This window comes from Vombatus ursinus, unplaced genomic scaffold, assembly GCF_900497805.2.
Source record: "Vombatus ursinus unplaced genomic scaffold, bare-nosed wombat genome assembly UNPS02007612.1, whole genome shotgun sequence".
Lineage (NCBI taxonomy): Eukaryota > Metazoa > Chordata > Mammalia > Diprotodontia > Vombatidae > Vombatus > Vombatus ursinus.
This window is the reverse complement of record NW_020947390.1, coordinates 9,358,029-9,380,290: the sequence shown is the minus strand read 5'-3', so window position 1 is coordinate 9,380,290 and position 22,262 is coordinate 9,358,029. Positions and strand designations below refer to the sequence as shown.

The 22,262-nt window shown below is 35.7% G+C and overlaps 1 protein-coding gene across 1 annotated transcript in view; it reads left to right on the top strand.

The window, feature by feature from the left end:
- Positions 1–22,262, top strand: part of GUCY1A2 (guanylate cyclase 1 soluble subunit alpha 2) — a 430,789-nt gene that overhangs the window by 263,428 nt on the left and 145,099 nt on the right. The window contains exon 6 of the mRNA XM_027849552.1: positions 17,749–17,892. Within this exon, the coding sequence (XP_027705353.1) occupies positions 17,749–17,892 (144 nt within the window). The remainder of the gene's footprint in view (positions 1–17,748; positions 17,893–22,262) is intronic.

The following is a 22,262-nucleotide window of genomic DNA, read 5'->3' as shown; positions in this document are numbered from 1 at the left end:
ACATCTGACCACAATATGAAGTAAAGTTTGGAAAGGGAAAAGAGTAGAGGTAAAAAACATTTGTTAAAATATTTCAGATGAATGATGAGGTTCTATACCAGAAGGAGTAGAAAGGTGGATTAAAAAATTATCACTAAATAGAACCTACTAGACTGTAAAACTCATGCACACAAGTACTTCAGTTTTGTATGTCCCTCAGCATACTGGTCAATATATAACAAGCCCATATAAAAGATTTGATCATAGGTTTCAAATATGAACAATAAGATAAATAATTTTACCACCAAAGACAGAAAAGGACAAGTTGAAAAAGAAAATAAGCTTGGTTTTGAAACAGTTGAGTTTTAAGAGCTGATAGAAGGTGTTATGTCAGCAGAAAGTGATGGGGTTCAGGGCTGGCAATAATAGATTTTTGGACCATATGCAGAAAAGTGATTGCTGAAGATCTGATGGTGAGATTGCCAGGAAAGAACACAAAGAGAAAGGAGGGATCAAGACAGAATCTTGGGGAATGCCCATCTTAAGCCATCAGGAAAACTGTGAGGAACCAGAGAATATGATAAGGAATGAATAATACTTAAAAGACAGAGCCAATAAAAGTGATAGCAGTAGGAGAAACCTAAGGTCAAAGCTCCTATTAGCAAGGGGCTTTTGGCACAATAGGATGAAGAATAAAATTTGCTCCTTGGATTTTTCAAATATGAAGCAGGGAAGGGAAACACACACTTATATAGCACCTACTGTATGTCAAGCACTGGGCTAAGTGCTTTGTATACATTATCTAATTAGGTTACTGTTTACATCTGAAAGAGTAGTTTCAATACAGTGGTGGAGGCAGGAACTGTATTGAAAAGAAGTAATAAAGAAGTAAAAGTATCAGATATACTATTTGATTAATTTCATGGAATGTTTTTTTAAAAAATGACTCCTTGTTTGGTACAGTTTGGGCAAAACAACTTGTTGACTGAAATTTTTACTTTCCAACTGGTGATCTTTGTTGGTTTCACTCATTTATTTTAATTGATTTGTTTGGATAGAAACAGTATGGCTGACTTCATATTTCTATGTTATATAGAAAATTGTTTTAACTGAGTAAATTGAGGAATTGCAGTAGAAAGAGGTATAATGGCTATGTGGTCCAACCCATAACTAAATGAGAACCTCTTCTACAACCTACATAATCAGCCTTTGTTTAAAGACCTCTCCTACATCCCAAGACAGTCAGGTCATTCTACTTTGGGATATCACTCAATTGCTAGTTTTTCCTGACATCAAGCCTGATAGGAATGATTTGAGGAAAGAATAATAAAATGATTTTAAGATGAATGATGACCTTATTTTTACATACATCTTTCTATTATAAGTTCTTTATGCTAATCACTAGTATTTATATAGCATTTTAAGGTGTGCAAAATGCTTTGTAAATATTTTCTAATTTTATCCTAACAATAACCCTGGAAGGTGGGTGCTATTTTTATCTCTATTTATCAGATGAGGATTCTGAGGTAGACAGAGGTTACGTGACTTGCCTAGAGTCACACTTCTAGTAAACAAAGGAGACTGAATTTGAACTCTGATCTTGCTGATTCTAAGTCCAACCCTCTGTCTACTGTACCACCTAGCTGTCTCTACCATTATTATTAGTAATAAAGCAATCATGCTCACTTCTATGTATCACTTTTGGTTTATGAGGTATTTTCTTCAGCAGTTCTATGGGTTGGATAGTGAAAATATTTTGATGTTCATATTATAGATGAAGTACCTGAGGCTCAGAGAATGATTTATCCACAGTGGAAGAGTAAGGCAAGGCAATTAGCATTTATTGAATGCTTACTATGTGCCAAGCACAGTGTTAGTCAATGTTAGACTCTGTCAGATAGTCATTAAATAATATGTGGTCCATTTAAGTATTTTCTAATAGTATTAGTGAGATGTTCAAGTCTTGTTTTCCATTTTTTATATTTGTTGATATCTAGTAGCTAACCACTAAGTTGGAAATGTCTATTCTGTTGACTACTATTTCAATACACCTCTTTTGCCTGCATGTCATGTTATGCAGTATCTTTTCTTATATACATCATCCTTAATTAGAGCAATTAAACATAGTAATTAGGTTATCTGGGAAGAAATTGATGTTTATATTAATAATAAAGCAAATTATTTTATCAGATGAATGAATACCTGTCTTTACTGTTAGCATTTAGAATCCATTCTTTCCCATTTGGGAGTAATTTTAGCTAAATAACTATACTATTTATATCTATGTTCTCTTTTCCACAGTTGTACTAGCTGAAGATTATTGAGACATCCTTAAGAGAAGTTGTATTTGGGTCAGAAAAGTCAACTAAAATTACACTAATTCTCTATTTTTCTGAGCAATTGAATTTTTTTTTCAAGTCATTTTCCTTCAAATTAACAATACATCTTTAGCAAAACCTGTTTTTACTTAAAATATTGAACTCTGCATTTTTTTTTTGCTTTTTTAATGAGGTGATCTGGGTTAAGTGACTTGCCCAGGGTCACACAACTAGTAAGTGTTAAGTGTCTGAGGTTGGATTTGAACTCAGGTCCTCCTGACTCCAAGGCCAGAGCTCTATTCACTGCGCCAGCTAGCTGCCCCCTCTATACACTTTTAAACACAGTTATGATATGCAGTTCAAAATCTAACAGGCTCCCAGTATTTGTGGGGCATCTATTCCAAATTTCTAACTAGTATGGAATCTCCTCAGTCTTCCCAACTTATAATAAAGAAGAAGAGAAGGAAGTGTTTTAGTAAGATGAATGTATATGTCTCCTTATCTTTCCCCCCTTTTACCTTTTATCCTGTTTTCCCAGGTAGAGGTAGGAGTGTAGAGAATTCTACATATGAATCAAAACGGCTGTCCTGAATTAACCTTGGTTAGAGGACCTGGATAAATAGAATTTTCAGCCTTCTAAAGTAGTGTCACATCTTAACTCCAGCAGGAGTAATCTATAGCCAGTCTAGAGCAGAGGGCAAAATTCTAGATTTGGCATGAGAAAGACTTGAGTTTGAAGTATGCCTCAAATGCTTACCATCTTAGCCTCAGTGTCCTCACCAGCAAACTGGGGATAATAATCACATCTTCCTCACTGGGTGGCTGTGATCTGTCACACACACACACACACACACACACACAGAGATATCTGTATGGGAAGGAGGGAGAGAGGGAGAGAGAGAGAGAGAGAGAGAGAGTGAGAGAGAGCACTAATCAAAAGTCAGTTGTATTCTTTTTAGTGAGTGCTATCCTGCTGTGGCCAGGTCATCATCTGAGAGTCTTTGTTGTCACTCTACTTCCCATTTTGAGCTTCTCTACTCGCTGTATACCTACTATCCTCAGAATGCCCTCTGGTTCTCTAGAGGTTTCTAAAGTGCCCAGATTTTCCCTCTTGTGTTATGATTCCCCTTTCTTATTTTAAGGAGGTAAAAATGTCAGTTCTCTGTGGATGGCAGCTAGGTTTCAATCTGATTAAAATACCAAATTCATACTAAGGTATTAATAAGGCTTAGTGAGCAGGACATATTTACATTTTAAAGACATTTCTTAATCCAAAGGTAGCTCTAATTGGTGAAATGTCTTTATCTCTTGGTCAACACTACTCTTTTGCCAGTGAACTAAATAAGTCCTTGTCTCAAATTAGGAAAAGAATTAATGTTTCAAAAACAGTTTGTTAGGCAAAAAAATGTATAAATCAAGGCCTAAAATGCTGTAATTTCTTCTGACTATAATAAAATGGATGAAAGTCCACTATTTTTCATTTTAATGTGAAAGTGGTATGATAAATTAAACAAAAACAGGAAGATATTTACAAATTGAAAACATACTTTCAATAAAGAAGTTATCAGGGAACTCAAAGTGAAAGTGCATTCTGAAGGTGAGTGACATAGTAGTGCTGGAATGGTTTCCATTGTTTCCTTAGGACCCATGGAAAACAGTGAGATCCAACTCTAATTTAGATCTGCTTTCCTTTTCTAAATAAGGCTTAACTTAGTTTGGTTATAAAAAACATGGAGCGTCCAAACCCATGAGCAGACCCTCATCTTGGACCCTGGTTAGGAGAGGAAAGAGCCTGGTATTAGGAGACTGAGAGTATATTACAAAATAATGTTACAAGATGTATAACTTGATATATTCCTTTATCCATGGGACAGAATGTAAAATTAATCTAGACATAAGGACTATCAATCAAATTTTTAGCAACAAAGGGATTTCTTTGCTGTAACAAAATTTATCTTCATAAATCAAAACTGAATGTAATAAAATGCTCAATTTGTTACAACAAAAATTCATTATTTAAGGTTTCATAATTTGAAGAATACAAGAGATAAACTTTGTAGCTACATAATGACCATGAAGAACATTGGTTTCTTCTATTAATCTTTTCTCCAGCCTACTGCAGCCTACAGCTCATGACTAACTAACTGACCTTTAAAATCTCTTTTGCCTCTCACTTCCCAATCCCCCCCCTTATAGAAACAATCTTTGTTTGGACAGAAAACAAGGAAAGAACAGCAATTGAATCCAAAGTAATCGGACCATGTGGCAATTTTTGCATCTGGGGCAAGGAAGGGTCACTACTCACTATGGAGTGTGGTTATTGGTAGGAAAAGGTGAAGGACATGGTCAGTAGGGGAGGTGAAGTGTGCTATTTCCTCCAGGTTCGGGGTTTCCCTCCTCAAGTTCTCAAAGCTTGACTTTTGAAGCAATTGCTAGAAAGCTTCTACTTGAATCCCTTTCTTTTACATGCCTAGAATTAAAGGTGTTTCTAATTTTTTCAGTTAATTGCAATACATTTGGTTTTACCCAGTGGTTTGAAGGAATTAACTCCTTCCAACTTGATTAAGTATATTGTTTACATTATATATTTTTTATGCCTTTGAGTGATTGTTTCAATATAAGTGTCAAGGAATAGTCTATACCTTGCTTATAAATTGTATTGATAGAGTTGATAACTTTGATATCAGGGTTTAGATGATCTGTTGTCGTTAATTGGGATTGAGGTGTTGGTCACACCCTTTTTTTATGAATACTGTCTCTTATGAGCCCCCACTGGTGTGTTTCCCATTAATAAATCATCCACTAAGACTCAGCTAGCATAAAACATTCACCAAAAATGCAAACACATTATATTTATATGATATCCCACCGATAAACTTGAATCAAATTCCCCCACCAATGCAAAAGTCCCTGTGAGGAGAATGGGAATGTTATAGAAACAATATGTAGCTTCAGTATTAATAGATGAATTCAGCTGAAGTACCTATTCTGCTCTTTTTGGGGAAAGGCAGCAATTCTTGTCCTATTATTGACAAAATCCTCTGCTTCTTTGGTAGGATTCTTCTTCTTCCTCTCTTAGCAACAACAGGTTCAATATATGAGAATCATATTTTTTCTTTTGTCTTCTCTGCAACAGGTAGAAATAGATCAAAGTATATCTCATCTAAGTCAAGTAAAAATGATGAACAACTTCCTTGTCATATGCAGATCATCAACTACTATTTCAGAACACATGACAACTTGCCTTTTTCAGAAAACTAACAGCAAACTTATGCCCCAGATAAGTGACTTATCAAAGCTCACTCTACTTACAATAAGATTTAAAGTTAAAAAGGATTTAGAGATTATCTAATGATTCTTCTTATTTTACAACAAAATTAAGGCCTGTAGAAGAAAAGTAACTTGCTCAAGGTTACCAGGATAATAAATGGAAGAGAAAATATTTGAACCTACATACTCTAACTCCGAATTTGGTACTATTACAAAAAAACTTTAACACAATTTCTCTTTACACATGGTTGTTGAATTGAATTGAATTATTTTAATTGAGGCCCCAGGTTCTGTATTTATGTATTACCTCTATGATCTGTCCTCATTTCTGAAACATCCTTTGATCTGCAGCCCTATTTAAAATAAAAATACTTCTGGACTGGGCAATATCTTAAGCTTTTATCAGCACACAACTTAAGGGATTTGTGACTGTAAATTGAGAGGCAGAGCCTGTAGAATGAGACATAGGAAAGTCCCTTGGAAGAAAGGCCAAGGTACAGGAGCCCTGGAGATTAATTCTAGAAGGAAAAGTTAGAAGGCAGACCAAACAAACTTTTCTTATTTGATCATATTGCCTAGAGTTCATCCCCAGTGACCAGACTTGCATGGAAGGAGAGGATAGAAGGTGACTCAGTGAGATCTCCCCGTGTATTTAGAAAGAAAGAAGGAAACTCTAGCATCAAACCCATTTGAAAGAGGGGACACTGGCTTATCGATACACTGAGATAGACAAAGTGCAGAAGTCTTAACTAAATGATAATACATTTAGATGGTTTCTGACCCAATTGAATAATTAGTCTAAAGACTGGATAGATATGTATTTGAAAGATATAACCTGCTAAAGGAATTCATGATTAGTCTTATTCTTCTTTTACCCATGACTTAACATAAGGCATGGATGCCATGCCTGTCAGATTTGCAGATGACACCAAGCTACTGTAGGAGGGGTAACTCATATGTTTCATGACAGCACCCAGGTTCATACAGATTTTGACAGACCAGAACAATGGCACAATTATATGAAGGTAAAATGTAATAGGGATAAACATTTAATAAGGTTAAAAAAACTAAATATATAGAGACAAAACAGGGAAATATGGTTAGATTAAAAGTTATAATTGAAATATCTTGGGTTTGCAGTAGGATTCTAAGTTCAATAAGTGGGGAAAATATGAGGTGGCAGAAAAAATAAATGAGATATTTTTGAATTGATAGAAGCATAAGGTGTTAAGTAAGTCCTGTTCTATTCTGTCCTGGTAAAACCATGTCTGAACTCTTCAAGTCTGGATACCACATTTTAAAAAAAGACATTGACCATTTAGAATTTTTCCAGAATTTTTCTAGGATGGTGAAGAAACTCAAATTTATGGCATATGAAGATTGGTCAAAGGATCACAGGATCATAGATTAAGACTTTCAAGGGACTTTATAAATTATCTAGTCCTATTATCTGATTTTACGGATGAGGAAATGTAGGCCTAGAGAAGTCAATGAAATTCCCAAAGATTAATTACGTAAATAGTAAGTGGAAGAGGTAGAATTCCATCCTAGGTCCTCTGACTCCAAATCCAGCATGCTTCCCATTCCACCACAATGGTGATGTTTAGCTAAGAGACCTGAAAATTTAAGGAAGATATGATAGTTATCTCAAGTAATTGAAGTACGGTTTAGGTTTTGGAGGCTCAATTAGAAACGGTCGGTGGGAGCAACAGAGAAACAGTTTTTGGCTTGATAGATCAAATTATTAGGAAGTTTTTTTTTTTTTCTATCTAAAAGTGCAGTGGGCTATGCTGGAAAGTTCTGAATTCTCTATTACTGGAGGACTTTAAGGGTAGTCCTGCAGTGTTATAGCAAAATCCTGCTCAGGTTAGGGTTGGATTAGATGACCTGACATTTCTTCTAACTCTGAGATTCTGTGATTCTATAAAAATAGCCCCCAAATTTATAAATCCTCAGCTGAGCTTTAGATGCACTTAGAATGTGAGTGAATAGCTATTTTCTAGACTGCTGCGACATTGGATGTGAAACATTATTTGATATTTCCCTACATCTAAAGATTAATATAATAATGTTGATAAGAAACTTTGACTTCCACATATGAAAGGCCTAATATTTTTATGAAGTGGAGGTGTTATTATATTGCTAAAAATTGCTCTGTCTCATCACCTCTTACTTCTGCAGACTTTGTCCTTGATTTCACCTGGAGGAAAATGCAAGAACTATAGACTCTGTATCCCTAATCTCATTAAGATGTCTGAGTATTATTTCCTGAATTATAACATTGAACTGTAACAAAGAAAGTGATAGCAAGTGGTTAAAGAATGTCTATTGCAAATAGGAAAAATGACAACTTAATTTGTTCCATTAGATCATAATATCACTACATATCTATGTATGTGTGTGTACATACACACACACCCCCATGTATACATATGCACATATATCTGCATAAATATATTTTGTTGAAAAAGAACTTACTGCTATTTAGGGAGATTTCTAAAGCGATGCTTATTTAAAATTTAAATTAAATTAGAAATAAATATATGTGTATATATCAGAGTAGAAACGTCAATTTCTTAATCAAACCAAAAGATCTGATCCATCTTGAAGTTGAAATAAATTCTTTAAGATGATTGTCATGCTAAAGGGAAGAAAAAACTGAATAAAGGCAGCAAATCAACAGTTATAACACACTAGTATATATTACTTCTACATCAAGGTTAATTTTAACTATTGTAAACTGTTGAGAACTATATGGAACTGTGGTTTCTTTAATATTTTGAAAAAGGAAACTTAGTCACCCAGAACATTAATTCTGTTTTGCTCATAATAGCTTTCCCTGCTTATCATCTTTTTACACTTAATGTTTTTGAAAAATACCATAAAATTTTCAGACATTTGTATCTATAGTAGCTTTTGTTTTCATGTTCAAGCCTATTACTTGATTGATTCAACAAGCATCCATTGAGCACAAACATTTGTATCTTCACTGTGTTCCATTACATCATTACCTGGAGACTTGCTGAGGTGCCTCAAGACTATACTGGCAGAAGACAAACTCTGGTAGATTTTACCAAGTTGGCGAGCCTCTGCATAAAGGCTTACTGAAGAACTGCATACTTGTTATCCAAAATCAGCCTAGCTAAATTTGGAAAGGCTTACCACCAGATGATGAATTTGTGGCTATCACAATGCATGGGGACTATTATCTAAAGCATAATGAAGTTATAACCTCCATCAATAGAGAGCAATTTTAGTAACAAGGGCAGATGTTTGGTGTTCACTTATCTTCTTTCTCTTATGAAACCATGTACACAGATCATGATAAACTGGAGTCAGTAAAACTTTCAAATACATTGAAATCTACTAGATTTGTGCAAGCCTGACAATATTGACAAGTTAAAAGAGAAAAATAGTACTTTGGTGGTGAATCTGTATTATCCTTCTTCTTGATGAATAAAAAGATGGCATTTTGGCTGAGTTTTAGCTTATGATGGCAAAGATTCTCGAAGAAAAGTGAAACATTTATTAAAGCTTATACATGTGCTATTTACACCCTGCAAACATCTGGATATCTTGAACAATCCAGATGATTGTATATTTACATGTATTTGTAGATTTCTTCTCTTCTTTGGAATAAACCTAAAATTGCAGCCACTGTTTGCCTTCAATTTAATTCAACAAATATTTATTTTTAATGTGGTTGTATATTACATTTAAGCTACTGTATTAGGCCCTGGAGATTTAAAGACAACAGCTATCAAGAGAATATTTGCAAATACCTGTGAGAATTTCAAGTCTGAATATATATACACAGTTCAGAGTATTCATATAACTTGGTGATACACTTTTAAAAATTAGGTTTGAAAAAGAAATTAGATTTGACTACAAAGTGGATGCAAAAAGATATAATCTCAGCATACATACTATATGTCTCTATACATGAACACTATTCTATAAAAATATATAATACGTACTTTAGCTTATTTGTATGATTTCTTATGCAATGTCATTATATACATATGGATTACACTCTTAGTTAAATACTCTATTTACATTGGCAGGGTACTTTCCAAGATTTTCTGCCCAGTGGATTGTAGTTCTGAAAGTCAAGGAACATATGCTATGTCTTCTTTACATATTTCCATAGAGCATGTTTTAGAAGCATGCATTCAATATGTACTCATTGAATTTTTATTTTATTGAATAGTATGAGGAAGATGAGCTAACAGATTCTGAGGAGGCTAATGTTCTGGGAATTTACACAACAGGAAATAACTTCCGGGAAATGATTTCTGAAAGCAGAATTTAAGTTCTGTGAGGCTAGTGATTGTGTCTCTTTTAAAAAAAAAATTGAGGGCAGCTAGGTGGCGTAGTGGATAGAGCACCGGCCCTGAAGTCAGGAGGACCTGAGTTCAAATCCAGCCTCAGACCAAACACTTGACACGTACTAGCTGTGTGACCTTGGGCAAGTCACTTAACCCTGATTGCCTCACCAAAAAAAAAAAATGTCTTTGTCTGAGGCCAGCCCAATGTCTTCTAGGATAGGCTCTTGATGCTTGTTGTGAATGGTATTTATGAGTATTGTCATGGAAGATGGGTGCAGGCAATTTCAAATTATACAGTGAATAATGTTCTAAATTAAAAAAAAATGACAGTATTTTGAAATACTTGAAAGGATCAAAACAATGTTAATATTAACAAAAGTTATTATGTTATTAGGAAACCGTCATCAATTATCATCATCATTATCCTAGCTAGAACCTATATAGCACTTTAAAGTTTGCAAAGTGCTTTGTTTACATAATCTCATTTGATCCTTACAAAATCCCTACTAGGTGCTATATACTATCTCTACTTTACAGATTAGGAACTGAGGCTGAGAGGGGTTAAGTAACTTGTTCAGGGTGATACAGTTAAAAAGTACCTAAGGCAAGATTCACATTTAGTTCTTCCTGAATAGAAGCCTAATACTTTATCTCCATTGTGCAACCTATATATGCTAAAACTTTACTATTTTGGAAACTTGCTATTTCCAGGTTTCATTCTCCAAAGAGAATCCTTTTAATGATGTACTTTTGGACCTCTTTGGAATAAATCCTGTACAATTTAAGATTAGATTTGTTGCTTAAGGCACAGTTACATTTCCCACAATCTGACATAAAGAAGCAGATTTTTTGTTTTTTTTTAGGCAATTGGGATTAAGTGACTTGCCCAGGGTCACACAGCTAGTAAGTGTGTCATTCTGTGATTCTTTCCCATTAGAAAAGGTACCTGGTATATGTGACTATAGCAATGGTTTTTGTCCACCCTTTTGCAACTTAATATTAAGTAATGCCTAAAATGGGGAGATATTTTGCCATCTTCATGGAGACAAACTGTGCAATGTTGAAATGGGAGAATAGCTCCCTTTGGAGGTGAAGTCCTCCAAAGGCTTCTGCTGCAGATGGCATTGTGTTAATGGCACTATGCAATACTACAAGACATCCTTTGTAAGAGCAGCAGCTACTCAAAAACAGCCATTTGTATTAGAGAAACCAAAGGAAATGGGGAGTGTTTATTACTCAGATTTAGCATGGACAATCCATTAAGTTAGCCCATCCCCACATATAATCAGTCAATGAACGTTTATTTTTCACCTACTATGTGTTAGGCATGGTTAATGTTCCCAGAGATATAAATCTAAAGAATGAAAAAAAAATCTTTACTTTCAAGGACAGGATGAACAATGTGTTGGATCAAGAATGGAATTGGAGGGGCAGATAGGTGGCACAGTGGATAGAGCACCGGCCCTGAAGTCAGGAGGACCTGAGTTCAAATCCAACCTGAGACCAAAACACTTGACACTTCCTAGCTGTGTGACCCTGGGCAAGTCACTTAAGCCCAATTGCCTAAAAAACAAAACAAAACAAAAAAAGAATGGACTTGGAAAAAGAAAATAGGTTGGATCACGTTTAGAAACCTAAAGAACTTTTATCTATTTTATTTTTTATCTCTACATTTTATACCTTCTGTTATCATATTTCATTCATTTCCAGATATATATGTTCACTCTCTCCTATGCAGAGAACTTTCCTTTTAACAGTATTTTAAAAATAGAATACAAAATTCAGCAAAAGTATTGAACACATCATCTGAGTCTGACAATATATACAATATTCCATACCTATAATGCTCAACCTCTGCTTTGAAGGAAAATTATACAGCATTTTCCATAGTTCCAAATTGCTGCTTGCCACCAAAGTCCATACAAAAATTAATGTTCTGTAGGTAATACTATATAGCTGTATGTTATAGAAAATCAATTATGGGAAAAGGTTAGGAAGAAAAAAATTATGCAAATAACTCATAGGGCAATGGACAAATATTTTACTGTAATGTGAAATGTTAAGAGATGCCAAGGAAGGCCTGTAGTTTTTTAGATAGTTTCTAATGGTAAGGAATTATGGAAGAACATGGGCCAGAATCACAGAATGAGAGATCATTGGTATAATCTGTATCACTGGAACAAAAACCCATGCAAATGAGATTATAGATTCAGTAAAATATCCAAGTAAACATTTGAAACTTTTACTGATGTGTATCCATTCTGTACATTGGGCTGTTATTAGATTTTTTTTTTGTTTTGTTTTTCTTGAGTCTATAACAGTTTAAAGCAACTGAAAGCTTAAAAAGACTTGAAGCCTTGATGCCATGTGTACAAATGGATGGGAAAGGACGTGATCAGATAGGAGACATAATGACCTTTCCCCTTAGGCTTGGCTTTTATGTGGACTTTGAATCAGTTGTTCAATAAACATCTATTAAGCATCTACTATGTGCCATGTAATATGCTGAGTACTGGAAATACAAAAAGAGGCAAAAGAAAGCCCTTGCCCTCATGGAGCTTATAATCTAACATGCAAAGAAATATATACAAAGCAAGTTATATACAGGATAAATAGGGGATAATTAACAGAGGGAGGCACTGGAATTAAGAGGGGTTGGGGAGGGTTAGAAGATGGGATTTTGCTAGGGACTTAAAGGAAACCAAGGGAGTCAGTAATCAGAACAGAGGAGAGAGAGTATTCCAGGCATGAGAGACAGCCAAAGAGAACATATAGTGCTGAGAGAGTGTCTTGTTTGTGGAACAGCCAGAAGACCAGTGTCACTAGATCAAAGAGTATGTGTTGGGGAGTAAGGTATAAGAAGACTGGAAAGGTAGCAAAGAAAACTAGGTTGCCAAAGAATGCCAAAAGAGCATATTGTATTTATTCCTGGAGGAAGTAGGAAGCCAGTAGATTTTACTGAATAGGAGGATGACATCACTTTAGTGACAGAATGAAAGTTAGATTGGAGTGGGGAGAGACTTGAGGCAGGCAGATCCACCAAGAAGGCTATTGGAATAGTCCAGGCATGAGGTAATAAGGGATTCCACTAGAGTGGTGGCAAGGTCAGAGGAAAGAAGACATGTTGCAAGGGTGAATTCAGCGGGCCTTGGCAACAGATTACATATGGGTGATGAGAGATAGTGAGGAATCCAAGGATGACTCCTTGGTTGTGAACCTGAGAGAAAGGAGGGGAGGATGATGTTGCTTCCTACAGTAATAGGGAAAGTGGGGAAAGGGAAAGTTTAGGGAGAAAGATGATAAGTTCTTTTTGGACATGCTCAAGATTAAAATGTCTATTGGACATCAAATTTGAGATTGTGAAAGGTGGTTGAAGATGTGAGATTCTAAATCAACATAGAATTTGGGGCAGGATAAGTAGATTTAAGAATAATCAGCAGATGGTAATTAAATCTATGGGAGCTGATGGGATCATGAAGTAAAGTAGTATATAGAGAGGAGAGAATAGTAACCAGTACAGAACCCTGAGAAACACCTGTAATTAGAGAATGATCTAGACATGAGTTCAAATCCTGTTTCCTGCTCTTACTAGTTTTGTGACTCTGGGCAAGTCACTTACCCTTTCTTAATTTCACCTACAAAATTAGGATAATATTAGCACCTACTTCACCAGCTTCTTGTATGGATCAAATTATATACATATACATATATGTATATATATGTATATATATACATATATGTATATATATGTGTATATATACATATATATGTGTATATATATACATATATATATACACACACACATATGAAGTGTTTTGCAAACTTTGAAGCACTATATAGATGATAACTATTATTGTCATCCCCCTAAAGAAACTGCAAGGAACATAACCTATACAGCTATGGTAGGACTTCTCTAAAATTAATTTTCAGAGTATGAGATCCGCAATTTAGATTAAACAGGGAGCCCATGTAGATTACTTAGCCCTAAGCTTGACAGCAATCCTTGACAGAGATGTTTAAGCTCACATAACAAGGACATTGAATTTAAAGGTAAACTTGAGTCTGAGAACACTAACTATTTAGCAAGTAAGTCATTCTCATCTGTTTTCTAAAAATCTTGATCCCTGGGAGAAAGAATCTTTACCTAGAGCTGAAAAGTCTCTTTTATTGAAGTCTGAAATTTAAAAAAAATGTCCAGGTCACTCCTTGACGAAAAAAGCAAGGAAGGTTTTTCCTAGTAGGGATTCATTTGGGTCCTATGGCTAATTATGAAGGCTGCTGCTCTTAAAAAGCTATGGAAAGCTTTGAGACTTCAAAATAAGAGATCATTATAGAGACTACTCTACTCATGATGAAGAACTGTCACTCTGGCTAATGATGCCATTTAAAACCAGAAGCTAAAAGTAGGGAGATTCATAACCATGTGCCCAGAAGAGCCAGACCTGGGATTTTTCTGCAGTGACCACACATATAGCAAAGCAACATCTGCAAGAGAACGGTTCCAGTGGAGAGAAACATCTGCAGAGATAATATGCCCACCAAAGATAGTAAACATGGCAGAGAAAACTTGTTTGGTAGAAACCACCGGAGAGCTGATCTGCAACCATCACATCAACAGAATACAACAGTTCTTCAGTGTCAGAGTCAGTTGCCCCTTCATGCCTGTGTCCTGCCCATGTTTTCTCATGTGGTTCCCCTGTATATGTAAAATGTATGCATCCATCATTCCCACTAATAGTATGTATATACATTGTGGGGGTGTGGGGGTGCCTCAGGCTTATTTGGGAAAGTTTTATTACTAATTTTAATTTTACTATATTATTTCATTAATGCTTTTGCTTTGAATTAATTATATTAAAGGCAAATGTTTCCACTGGGGGTCATGAACTATATTTTTTATGGGATTAGGACCTACATAGTGCCTTGAACCTGGGATTACTTTGTCCAGGGGACCCACCCTATGAGTCATGAGTGATCTCAATTGCTATACTTTTTTTTTGCACATTTGTCTTTACAATCTGTGCCTTAGTATTCATGAAATGGGTAGTATAAGTAAACAAATGATTGGTATGGATGTTTGTGTTTTTAATAGTTAAAACAGTTTTAAAATGTACGTATTTCTTGTATCTACTCACCCCAGCTGCTACTTACTACTTGTGAATATCTATCTTCTTGGCTTCATCTCTCCTGTTACTTATCAATTCCATCTTGGTTACTCATAGGTAATGCCCATCAGTCCCACTATCCCCCACAGATGCAGATACTATTTGGTCAGAGGTGCTACCCTTCTTCTAGCATGAATGCCCTACTATCACTTACTGGAAGCTTATGGGGACCTCCCAATGAGAGAATTCCCTCAACCAATATAGGTTTAGCACTATCTCTGCAACTTCAAAATTTAGGTAGCTGCTTGGAACACTGAGAGATTAAATGACTTGTCTATGGTCACTCAAGCAGTTTGTGCCAAAAGCAGGACTTGAACCTTGGCTTTTTTGGTTCTGGGGTCAGTTCTCTATCCATGACATCAAGCTGCCTCTTAGCAATATGATTCATTATCTTAATTTATTCATTCTTATTTTCATACATTTCCTCACTGCTGATCAAAATCAGGATTTTGGTCAGAAAGACACATGAAGTTCCAGGGTCCCTTCTCAGATATCCTTCTCTCACCTCTGATTAGATCAGGCAATACCTCTAATCAAATGTCTAATATATTTTCATTTCTTTCTAAGACAGTATATACTTTTTGTTTATTGACATTGTCTTGGTTCCAGATTTGCCTTCAATAGACATTAAATGATGTCTCCACTTCAGGATTGAATCATGTATCCTTTGAGGACTCCAAGGTTTTAAAACTTAATGTCAGGCTACATTATCCCTAAGTCTTAGTGAAAAAAAAATTTATGGGTCAATTAGTCAATTGGTCACCAGATATTAAATGTTCACTGTTATGGGAAATTGTCATTGAAATATGGCTGATATAGAATCATTTGAGAAATGACCTTGAAATTTTATGAGGCTAACTTACCAAAAAAATCCAGATTTGGGATAGCAATGAGGAGAGGAAATACATGAATCTGAAAGGGCAAATTACAATTACGAATCATATTAATAAGAGGCAACTTGATGTAGTGAATAGATAGCTGACCTCAGAGTCAGAATGACCTGGATTGATGTAGTTTCAGACATATACTGGCTGTGTCACTCCAAGCAAGTCATTTCAGTCCCTTACTCATGACAAGCTCATGTGAAACCTGAGCGCTCTCTCTCTCTCTCTCTCTCTCTCTCTCTCTCTCTCTCTCTGTCTCTCTCTCTCTCGCTCTCTCTCTCTCTCCTCTCTCCTCTCTCTCTTTCTCTTTGTCTCTCTCTCTGTGTCTGTTTCTGTCTCTCTCCAAATTATCATGTAATTATTTGTGTATATAATGTGATAATATTTCCTTCACAGGGTTGTGAGGATTCAATGGAGATATTATATGTAAAGGACTTTGCAAACCTTAAAGTTCCATGTAAATACCATTATTGCTCTTATTACAAACTTTATCTTTTCCATAGAATATAAGATTCTTGGGGGCAGGGACTATTTTGTTTTTGTCAATGTACTCACAGTTCCTAGCACAAAAGAGAACTTAAAAATGTTGAATTGAATGGAATCGAATATATTCTTTGGTGGGAGAGATATAAGAAGGACAAAATTCATGTATCACATGGAACTAACATGAAGTAGATGCATAACTAATAAAACAAACTTCTGGGCAAATTTGTTGTAGATAAAATTTATCTCCATTATCCTTCCACTTGCCTTCCTCATACCTCCTTTTCAGCTTGAGATGCCAAATATTTGCGTGTGGCCACCTAGCTTCCTCACTGGTGTGGTACACTCTCATTTGTCTACCATCCCTGGGCAAGGCTCCATGATGTGGATTGATCAATGTCTTCCTTGCTCACCTGCCCTATGTTCTATGAAACATGGAACTAGCTTGTTACTCTCTGCTAGACAAATTCATGCCAACATGGTAAAAGCTTGATGTGATATCCCTTCTGGGGATATTTTATATCTTAAAGAAATGGACAATGACTTTAGTCAAAACAATTTTTCTCTTATGATAAGGATTTCAGGTATATTGGTGTAGTAGAGGAGTTAATATGTTGGGGTTGGAGGATATTTTAACACATAAAACTTCATGGAGATTTCCATGTAAAGAGCCAATGGGATGGGGAAAGAAACAGGAAGGGAACAAACATTTATGTATTGCCTACTATGTCAGACACTGTGCTTAACACTATACAAATACCTCATTTGATCATCAAAACAAACTTTCTAGGTAGATGCTGTTATTACCCTCATTTTATAGGTGGGGAAACTGAAGCAAAGGTTAAGTGACTTTTCCAAGGTCACACAACAGGTATCTGAGGCCAGATTTTATTTCAGGTCTTCCTGACTCCATGCCTCCCACTGTCTATGCACTGCCCTACCTAGTTGCCTAGCTGACAAAGAAGGAGGGTGGCTGGATGTCACTGGGATGCTACTACTAATAGTGGATATGTGTCCAACTGTAATATAATATAGATCATTTTGTTTTCCTGAGGGATGATTATATCACATTCCAGTTGTACATGATTTTAATGATTTTCAGAGGTGATAATGATGATGAATAGCTATGGAACCAAGATGCCAGCATTTGATTCAGACTGTTTGCAAACTTGGCTATAATTATGTGCAGTTGCCTAATTGCTTAATTTATTAATGTTTTGCTGAAAATTTTTTTTAGCAATGTGTGTGATTGCAGATAAATAATCATTTTGATGCTAGCTCATTATCATATGTTTGCATTTGATTCATCTGATTGCTGCAGGTGGAAACAATAGGCGATGCATACTGTGTTGCAGCAGGACTGCACAGAAAGAGCCTTTGCCATGCGAAGCCCATTGCCTTGATGGCCTTGAAGATGATGGAACTTTCAGAGGAGGTTCTGACACCTGATGGGAGACCAATTCAGGTAACTCTCTTAGCCACCCAATGGGATGCATTTTACTGAAGGGAGCAAGTAATGAGCCCCTCCATGCTTCTCAGGAGTTGAATCATGCTACCATTGAAACTACACACAGTTAGAAATTTGCTCATAGAACATCATAACTCTTGAAGGCTTAGTGGAATCTTTTTGGTAATAAGGATAGGAGTTTAGGCCTAGAACTTGAAGTACCTTTCAGTGACATTCAGGACATTAAGTCTTTCGAGCAGATGGGGTCACCTGATTTTATTTCTTCCATAGTTCTTGGTTTTTCCATTTGATCTCTGAACTTAACCATTTTTGCTGTGGACCCTCTTGGTATAGAATCCAGGCCTAAACATAAGCAGCAATGGCAATGGAACCGTCTGTCTGACAGTGAGTTTAAATCACTGCTTTCACAACTCAGCTATTCATGGGCCATTCATCATTCGAATTAGTAGCTTAGTGCTAGGTAATTTTTCTGGGAGAGAGTGTTAGGACTCTTTGATTGGAGTGGGGAAAGGAAATCTTAGAATAGTAGTTTTCTTTTTTTTTTTAACTTCGATATAAAATAAGAAAAGAAAAAAGAAATAAATACTAAAACTAAGATAATACAAAATAAGAAAAGGAAAAAAAAAGCATTGCCTTGTACACAGCAGAACATATGAGAGTATTCAAAATATACAGCAATAAATTTCTATTTCAAGAAAGTCTATATAATAAATACTACACATTGTATTGAGAGCTGTCCATCTTTTCTTTGCTTCCTTGTAAGCTTTTTTTTGTTCTCTGCTGTGCACTTTTTACTTTGTTCTTTTCCCCTCCTTCCTCCCCACCCCAGAAGGCTAAAATTAAGCATGGATACACATACACACACACATACATACACATACACATGTATGCATATATATATATATATACATACATACATACATATACATTTATAGATATATACACACAAAGATATACATATAGTCATAAAAACACATATACTTATATATATATACATATACTTACACATACATAATACTTAGATATTAATAATCATAAGCACATACATTTATATGCATCTACATAAGACCATATTGTACTTATTTATTTGCTGTTTCTCTGAGGGTGATAACCTATTCCTTCATAAGTATGAGTCTTTCATATTTTTCCAAGTCCACCAACTCACCATTTCCTATACCATAGTAATATTCTTATACTGTCTAGTTGTTTTAAATAGTCCAAAACAATGTTGATAGATGTGGCTGACACATACTATAGTTTCTCTATTTTTCTCTTTTCATTCAATCTATTTTAGCCTCAACATTGTTCAAGATCATAATTTCCACCCCTGCTCCTTTTTCCTAACAAATTCTACTCCTGATCTTTATTTTACATTTGTGTGTATCTCTTATTTCCTATCTTTCCTGACTCCTCTACGTTACTTTTATTGGCTGTCTTGCTCTCCTATTACTTAACCTACCCCCCCCCTCCAAGAATCATTCCCTTGCGCTCTCATTCACATTGATCTAAGCACTTTTCTATTCCCCTCCTTTAACCTATTCTCTCGTTTTCCCTTCTAAGGATCTCTCCTTTATCCTCTCCCCGTGCTTATCCTCTCAGCTTTTTATTTCCTTAACTATCAGTCCTCCTCCCACCTTCTAATTCCTCTGTGTTGGTTCTTTCTCTTGCACCTCATTTGTATAAGATAATTACTCTTTTTAGCTGCTCCTAAATGGTTTTACTTTTTCAAATCGTATCATACTAAGGTCTACCCCACTTTCTTATGAGCTACACAATTATTAATAACAAGTTAGATTTGTATTTTATATTTTACATACATGAAAGGTAAACACTCTGTCCTTGTTGAGTCCCTTGTACTTAGTCTTTGGTGTGTACCTTATTTTTCTCTTGACTCTTGTATGTTAAATCTTCTATTAAATTCAGTTTTTTTTATTAACATAATCCTGAAAGTCTGACAATTCATTAAATGTCCATTTTTTTCCCCATTCAGGATTATACTTAACTTTGCTGGGTATGATATTTTTGGCCAGAACCCCAGTTCTTTAGTTCTTCAAAATATAATGTTCCAAGATGTGCAGTCTTTTAGTGTTGCTGCTAGGTCTTGTGTTATTCTAATTGGGGAACCACCATATTTAAATGTTTTTTTTTCTTGTGGGTTATAATATTTTATCCTTGAGTTGAGGGTTTCAGAATTTGACTATGATATTCTTATGGGTTTTCCTCATAGGATCTCTTTCAGGTAGTGATTTGTAGATTTTTTTCTATTTTTACTTTCCTCTCATGTCCAACAGTTTCAGGACAGTTGTCTTTAATCATTTCTTGTATTATTGTATCAAGATTCTTTTTTTGATCATAACTCTCAGGTGGTTCAATTATTTTTATGTTTTTTCTTCTTGATCTGTTCTCCAAATCAGTTGTTCTTATGAGATATTTCACATTTTCTTCTATTTTTCATTCTTTATATTTTGTTTTTATCATTTCTTGATCTCTTATAACTTTGCTAGCCTCTCCTTGCCCATTTTTGCTTTTCAAGGAGTTGTTTTCTTCCTTAAAATTATGAATCTCTGGGAGAGGATTCTGGGAAGATGTCAGAGTGAGTAGGTCAGAAAATTTCAAGCTCTCAAGATTTTCCCCCACAAGAAAGATGAAATGGTGCCTTAGGACAAATATTGAGCAGTAAAAATAAATAAAAGTAGGGGCAGAACAGGAGTCCTCCTGGGACAATTGGAGAATATCTGAAGAAAAGTTCTAGGTTGAGGTCTGATCCATGTGAAGAGTAAACACCTCCAGGTTAAATCATAGGCCCACTTAAATAACAAGCAGCAAGCTATGGGGTTAGCTGGGTTATGAGGCTGCCTTTACCCCAATCACAAAAACTTTTACTGCTGGGATAGTGAGGGGTGTTGGGCATCTAAGCTGGGGAAGATTGAGGGAACCTTTGCTGATAAGGAATACCAGACCAAGCTGTGCTGCAGAGACATGGTCAGGGTGAGAAGGAAGCAGCATATGCCTGGTGGGTGCAAAAGCACTGGGGCAGGGATGGGTTGGCTGTGGGCACTTACAGGAAGCTGGAGGTCTTAGTTCCAGTTCTAAAGCAAAGGGGAGAACTGAAGGAGGATCAAAGGCCAGAGGCTTTATTCCCCCGTACCCCAGAACTTGAAGTGTTTATAAAAACTGAGCTACTACAAATTAAAAAAAATGCATAGGCAAAGGAGAAAAAAAATAAACCATAGAGAGTTACTATGGGAATAGAGAAGACCAGAATTCATCTTCAGAGGAGGATACTGAAGCAAAGAAACCTTCTTCTACCCCAAAGAGTAATGTCAAGTGATCTGCTCAAAAAGAATTCATAGAAGAACTTAAAAAAGACTTTAAAAATCAAATGAGAGAGATTGAGGAAAAACTTAAAAAAAAAAGACAAAACAATCCAAGAAAAACAAGATTATGAAAAGAAAGCCTGCCAATTAGAAAAAGACACACTCTTTTTAAAATTTATTTTATTTATTTTTAGTTTTCAACATTCACTTCCCCAAGATTTTGAGTTGCAAATTTTCTCCCCATCTCATCCCTCCCCCCACCCCAAGATGGCATGCACTCTGAATACCCCTTCCCCTAATCTATTCTCCTTTCTATCACTTCCCTCCTTCTCTTATCCCCTTCCCCTTCAATTTTCCTATAGGTCAGGATAGATTTCTATACCCCATTTCCTGTATATCTTATTTCCCAGTTGCATGTGAAAACAATTTGTTTTAACATTTGTTTTTAAAACTGTGTTCCAAATATTCTCCCTCCCTCCCTCCCCACCCACCTTCATTGAGAAGGCAAGCTACTTGACACAGGTTATATATGTGTAGTCATGTAAAACACTTCCATAGTAATCATGTTGTGAAAAACTAAGTATATTTTGCTTAATCCTATCCCACCCCCATTTATTCTATTCTCTCTTTTGACCCTGTTCCTCCTCACAAGTGTTGGCTTCTGATTACTCCTTCGCCCAATCTGCCCTCCCCTCTATCATTCACCCCACTCTCTTATCCCCTTCCCCCCTATTTTCCTGTAGGGTAAGATAGCTTTCCATACCCAATTGAGTGTGTATGTTATTCCATCTTTAAGCCAAATCTGATGAGAATAAGATTCACTCATTCCCTCTCACCTTCCCCCCTCTTCCCCTCCACTATAAAAGCCTTTTCTTGTCTGTTTTTTGTGAGATAATTTACCCTATTCTACCTCTCCCTTTCTCTTTCTCCCAGTATAATCCTCTCTCACACCTTAATTTTATTCTACAGATATCACCCCTTCATCTTCAACTCATCCTGTGCCATCTATCTATCTATCTATCTATCTATCTATCTATCTATCTATCTATC